Consider the following 6817-nt stretch of genomic DNA (forward strand, 5'->3'; position numbering starts at 1 on the left):
GTGTAGGTATGGGTGTGCACATGTGCAATTCCATATATATGTGAGTGTGTGTGCATTCCCATGTATGTGTGAGTGAGTTTGCATGCACGTGTTTGAGTGTGTGTATATCTCTGTCTGTGCCTATGCCTGTGTCTGTATGTATGTGTCCTAGTGTGTGTGTGTGTGTGTGTATATAAATATATATACGTGTGTTGAGTGTACTTTATGAATTTTGTTAGACATTTACATAGTGTTTAAATTTTTGCTTTAATATTTCCTCTGGAAAAGGTATACATCTTACACCAGTTTTTGGATATTGGGTGTATAAACTATTTATATCAAACATTTTAAAACGTATTTATTAATAATAAAACAAGTGCAAAGCAACTTAACAGATTAACAGATGGCCCTTCTAGGAAGAATAATGCCTTCTAAGTTTGGTTGTTACAGGGAAATAACAGACCTTCCATGGGTGGGGAGGCACTTCATCTGTGGTGCTGGATGTCATGATACCACAGAGAGTCTGATACTTCCTTCCACTGACCACCCTGTCGGGCATTACTGCTTGTATAATACTACAAGCTCTAGTGAAGGACTGTATAATTACATTTGTGTTCATTTCTAGTTTATGCTATTGTGTAGTCGTGATCAAAAAGCCCTCATTCTAGTACTTGTTTTGTATGTCTCCTACTTCACACCCTCATTTTGGTTATTGGTCAACCTCTTAAGTCTTATTTTTTTTTATTTTGGTCCATCTCCCTACAGCTGCCTGTCAGCTGTTACTAGCTCCTCTCTTCATTCACCAGGTCTACTGGATCTGCCTTAGCCTGTCCTGGGCTCAGCCTGACATGTCCAGTGTGAGTGAGGACATTGAGGATACTGGTGCAGCATCATGCTGCTGCTGGGGAAAGTCCCCTCCGCCTGTCCCACCACACAGTAGCCTTGCAAGCTCCACAACTGCTTCCTGTGGGAGGTGCATGCACACTTCCACTGATGTGTAACCTCCCAACCAAGTGGTATACCGCTTGCAGCTTTGAGACCATCCAGCTCTTAATGCTACTACTGCAGTGAGCCTAGGCCACCTCTCTCCTTCCAGGATGTGCAAGCCACATCAGCCATTCACTCCCATCCTCCTCCCTGTCCAGACTCTCAAATGCCCATGCCCATACTCAAACATGGGTCATCTTTGCACTGTAAGAGTTTCATCCCTCTGTGCCAAAGGACCAGATGGGTAAATCTCTGAAGTTTTGACAGAGAAGGCAGCATGAGGGAAGCAAAGAAAGTATCCCATATAGCAGACTTTTGTTAATGTGCACCTGCTAACTTGATACGTGAGCAAGAAGGCTGAAATCAACACCTGCAGCCAGGACTCTCACAATGTATAAAGAAAGCAGACAGACTGTCAGAAAGGGGTTATCTATTCAAGTTTGAACTACTAGAAATATAGTATTGCAACAAGTTTCCCTGTATTGTTTGTTACACGTATGCTTTCTGATATGCTTAAACATTTTAACAAGTAGGTAATTCAAGGCTAAATTTAAATAAGCATAATTAAATAATTCAGTGATATTAAAAAACATTACAACAGCAGTGAACCTTTGTTGTCAGTAGCTTGATGAAACAAAAAAAAAATATTTATCAGTATGAATTGGCAACTGAGTTGCTGACAAATTTCCACATGACCAGAAATTCATTGTTTGAGTTCACTGCTTTCCTTTCCTGAGAAATCTAACTTCTGAGCTGTGAGCATTTTAGAAAATATATAACTCATCTTCTGACATTCATCATAAAACAAAACTGTTCTAACACTGCTTCCATTGTAATAACTAACTAAATGTATCCAAAAACATGACATTCACAGAATATAGTAGTGTGTCATTCCCATAATGGAAATAAAAACTACAGCACAACCTTGCAGAAGGGAGACCTTGTCTGCTGTTGAATAGTTAATACTAATAAGTACAGTAAGTGTTTGTAAAATGGGGGTCCATCGATTTTTCACAATGAAACCTTCTCAGGACATGTAAATAATACAAGGTGTCTAACGTGCTTGGTTTTCTAGGAAACAAATCTCAGAGTGCTGGAGATGTTACAGTTTGTGTGAAACCACTGGCTGTGCGTGTACTGGAGTACAGTTTCTTCTGAGAGCGTAGCAAAGGAGTCTGTGTGTCAACATCACGATATGCTGCTTTCTTCAGGCAACGAAACATCTGTTGTGTCCACCCATACACAAAGCAGTTCAGAAATCCTTGGGATGCTGCAGTAAACGCCTAAAACAACACACAGAATCAGTACTTAAACTTGAGTCTCAAAACTACATAAGAAATGTACAGCAAGTCTATTCCTGTAATGTAACCATTTTATAATTTTACATACTTTTAACAGTAAGGCACTATTAAGAAAAACAAAGTGCTGCAGCTTATTAACATACTCTGCTTTTGGGATGGGGAATTACTAATATTGGCAGGACATTTTGCTAAACTGTGCTATTTGAATCTTATTAGCACATTTGTTGCTTGGAAGAGAGTTGCATGCACTGCTAACTGTGTACAATGCCACAGACTATGCACTACACATATTTATAGTATACTTGCTGCTTAGGGGAAGTTAATGCAATTTCTAGACTACCCAGTGTACCAGACTGCATGCTATCTATTTTGTAGCACACTTGCATTAGAAGGACACTCAGAAGAGCAGACTGTATGCCATCCATCCTTGTAACATTCTTGATCCTGGGGTGATGTTGTACCAGAAAGGAACATAGAGAATCAGACTTTATGAGCTACAGATACAGAGTACAGGTGGAATTCAAAAGATAGAGGAGCTTAACACCTCATAAGTGGAGTAAGGTAGGGATAATTAGGGATCATGGGTCACTGCGCACACGTGTGTGTGTGCATGTGTGTATAAATCTCTCTGTATGTATGTATGTATATATATATATATATATATATATATATATATATCATCTTTCGGCAGTTCCCGTTAGGGGTCGCCACAGCAGATCACCTGTTTCCATTTCTTCCTGTCCTCTGCATCTTGCTCTGTCACACCAACCACCTGCATGTCCTCTCTCACCACATCCATAAACCTTATCTTAGGCCTTCCTCTTTTCCTGTTACCTGGTAGCTTCATCCTTAGCATCTTTTTCCCAATATACTCAGCATCCCTCCTCAGCACATGTCCAAACCAACGTAATCGTGCCTCTCTGGCTTTGTCTCCAAACCTTCCAACCTGGGCTGACCCTCTAATATACTTATTCCTAATCTTGTACACCCTTGTCACACCCAGTGCAAATCTTAACAACTTTAATTCTGCCACATCCAGCTCAAACTCCTGCCTTTTTGTTAATGCCACTGTCTTCAACCCATATAACATAGCTGGTCTCACTACCCTCTTGAAGACCTTCCCTTTCACTCTTACAGGTACTTGTCTGTCACAAATCACTCCTGACACACTTATTTATTTATTTCTATTTATTTATTTAACATTTGTTGACCGGGAAAGTCTGACTACGTTCCACAGAGCCTGTTTTCAGCGGAGGCCCGGGGAGAAATGCTCCAGATGCATGTCTTTGAAATGCGGGAGGAAACCGGAGTACCCAGAGGAAACCCACGCAAACACAGGGAGAACATGCAAACACCACACAGAAGGCACCCCAGCCGAGAATCAAACCGGAGAACCTCTTGCTGTGAGGCAACAACGTTAACCGCTGCACCACTGCGCCACCCACTCCATCCTGCCTGTAATCTCTTCTTCACCTCTCTTCCACACTCACCGTTACTCTGAACTATTGACCCCAAGTATTTAAACTCATCCACCTTCACCACCTCTACTCCTTGCATCCTCACCATTCCTCTATCACCCCTCTCATTCACACACATATATTCTGTCTTAGTCCTGCTGACCTTCATTCCTCTTCTCTCTAGAGCATATGTCCATCTCTCCAGGATCTCCTCCACCTGTTCCCTACTCTCACTACAGATCACAATGTCATCTGCAAACATCATAGTCCACGGGGACTCCTGTCTAATCTCGTTTGTCAACCTGTCCATCACCATTGCAAATAAGAAACGGCTCAGAGCTGATCCTTGATGTAACCCCACCTCCACCTTAAACGCATCCGTCACTCCCACCGCAGACATACACATGGATTCCTTTCACAAGTTGAAAGTTTCAAACCTTCTAACTGCAAATGGCTGAGACCATAAGATCAAAGTTTTGAAACTTTGAACGTTCTGAATGGAGATTTGCATACAGGGTGGAATGGGAAATTTACCATTTTACTCACTGTAGTGAGAATGGAGATTTGTGTACATGGTGGAATGGGAAATTTACCATTTTACTCACTGTAGTGAGATTTCAGAGTTGGCCGCGGTGGTGCAGTGGTTAGTATTGTCCCCTCTCTGCAAGAGGTTCTCCCATTCGATTCTCGGCTGGAGTGACTTCTGTGTGGACTCTGCATGTCCTCCCAGTGGTCGAGTGACGTTTAAAGACATGTAGGTAGGTGCGTGCATGACTGGATGTGCCTTCTTTAAAGGTTGGGCATAGGGCTGGCAACTCGGCACAGTAAAAATCCACTGCCAGTCATTAGTGACCGGAGTTCCACTGTGGCGACCACTAACCAGGAAAAGCCAAAAAACTTTTTTTAGTGAGATCTCAGAGTTGTTATATTTATTTAGCAGGGGATGTGGGGGTGAAGGTAGTTTTGCCCCCCTGCAAAAATGTAAAAACATTTTTTTTTGTTTTTATTTTTGTTTTTTTATTACAATTTTGAAGTCTCAAAACTTTGATATTATGGTCTCAACCATTTGCAGTTCGAAGTTTTGAAACCTTGAGCTTGTAAAGTAGATATATATATATATATATATATATATCTAAAATATCTTCTTCTTCTTCTTTTGGCTGCTCCCATCAGGGGTCGCCACAGCAGGTCAACTGTTTCCTTTTCTTCCTGTCCTCTGCATCTTGCTCTGTCACACCAACCACCTGCATGTCCACTCTCACCACATCCATAAACTTTATCTTAGACCTTCCTCTTTTCCTGTTACCTGGCAGCTTCATCCTTAGCATCTTTTTCCCAATATACTCTGCATCCCTCCTCAGCACATGTCCAAACCAACGTAATCTTGCCTCTCTGGCTTTGCCTCCAAACCTTCCAACCTGGGCTGACCATCTAATATACTTATTCCTAATCCTGTCCATCCTCGTCACACGCAGTGCAAATCTTAACATCTTCAACTCTGTCATGTCAAGCTCTGACTCCTGCCTTTTTGTCAATGCCACTGTCTCCAACCCATATAACATAGCTGATCTCATTACCCTCTTGTAGACCTTCCCTTTCACTCTTATTGGTACTCCTCTGTCACAAATCACTCCTGACACTCTTCTCCACCCACTCCATCCTGCATGTACTCTCTTCTTCACCTCTCTTCCACACTCCCATTTCTCTGAACTGTTGATCCCAAGTATTTAAACTCATCCACCGTCACCACCTCTACTCCCTATATCCTCACCATTACTCTATCCTCCCTCTCATTCACACACACATATTCTGTCTTAGTCCTGCTGACCTTCATTCCTCTTCTCCCTAGAGCATATCTCCACCTCTCCAGAGTCTCCTCCACCTGTTTCCTACTCTCACTACAGATCACAATGTCATCTGCAAACGTCATAGTCCACAGGGACTCCTGTCTGATCTCGTCTGTCAACCTGTCCATCACCATTACAAATAAGAAAGGGCTCACAGCTGAATCTTGATGTAATCCCACCTCCACCTTAAACGCATCCGCCACTCCCACCGCAGACCTCACTGCTGTCACACTACCCTCGTACATATTCTGTACCACTCTTACATACTTCTCTGACACTCCCGACTTCCTCATACAATACCACAACTCCTCTCTAGGCACCCTGTCATATGCTTTCTCTAAATCCACAAAGACACAATGCAACTCCTTCTGACATTCCCTGTACTTCTCCATCAACACTCTCAAAGCAAGCATCGCATCTGTAGTGCTCTTTCCTGGCATGAAACCATACTGCTGATCACTAATCATCACCTCCCTTCTTAACCTAGCTTCCACTACTCCTTCCCATAACTTCATGCTGTGACTGATCAATTTAGTCCCTCTGTAGTTACTACATCTCTGCACATCACCCTTATTCTTAAAAATCAGTACCAAAACACTTTTTCTCCATTCCTCAGGCATCCTCTCACTTTCCAAGATTTCATTAAACAAACTAGTTAAAAACTTCACTGCCATTTCACCTAAACACCTCCATGCTTCCACAGGTATGTCATCTGAACCAACAGCCTTTCCGTTCTTCATCCTCTTCATAGCTATCCTTACTTCCTCCTTGCTAATCCACTGGACTTCATGATTCACTATCCACACATCATCCAACCTTATCTCCCTCTCATTCTCTTCATTCATCAGCCCCACAAAGTACTCTTTCCATCTGCTCAACACACTCTCCTCGCTTGTGAGTATGTTTCCCTCATTATCCTTTATCACCCTTACCTGCTGCACATCTTTACTAGCTCGGTCCTTCTGTCTAGCCAATCAGTACAGGTCCTTTTCTCCCTCCTTAGTGTCCAACCTTTTATACAACTCGTCATACGCCTTATCCTTAGCCTTCAACACCTCTCTCTTTGCCATGCACCTCATCTCCTTATACTCTTGTCTACTTTCTTCATCTCTCTGACAATCCCACTTCTTTGTCGCCAACCTCTTTCTCTGTATACTTTCCTGTACTTCTTCATTCCACCACCAGGTCTCCTTGTCCTCCTTCCTCTTTCCAGATGTCACACCAAGCACCTTTCTAGCCATCTCTC

General features: G+C 42.5%; 1 protein-coding gene across 4 annotated transcripts in view; it reads right to left on the reverse strand.

The window, feature by feature from the left end:
• Window positions 1–227: 227 nt before the first annotated feature.
• The window catches only part of TMEM116 (transmembrane protein 116), a 436275-nt gene continuing 429685 nt past the window's right edge, over window positions 228–6817 (reverse strand). For all 4 annotated transcript variants that reach the window (XM_044068383.1, XM_044068382.1, XM_044068384.1 and 1 more), the window contains one exon: window positions 228–2249. In XM_044068383.1, the coding sequence (XP_043924318.1) occupies window positions 2052–2249 (198 nt within the window). In that variant the 3' untranslated portion in view covers window positions 228–2051. The remainder of the gene's footprint in view (window positions 2250–6817) is intronic.

The sequence above is a fragment of the Protopterus annectens genome, chromosome 4.part0 (genome assembly GCF_019279795.1).
Source record: "Protopterus annectens isolate FY-2018-M chromosome 4.part0, PAN1.0, whole genome shotgun sequence".
In the NCBI taxonomy this organism is placed as follows: domain Eukaryota; kingdom Metazoa; phylum Chordata; order Ceratodontiformes; family Protopteridae; genus Protopterus; species Protopterus annectens.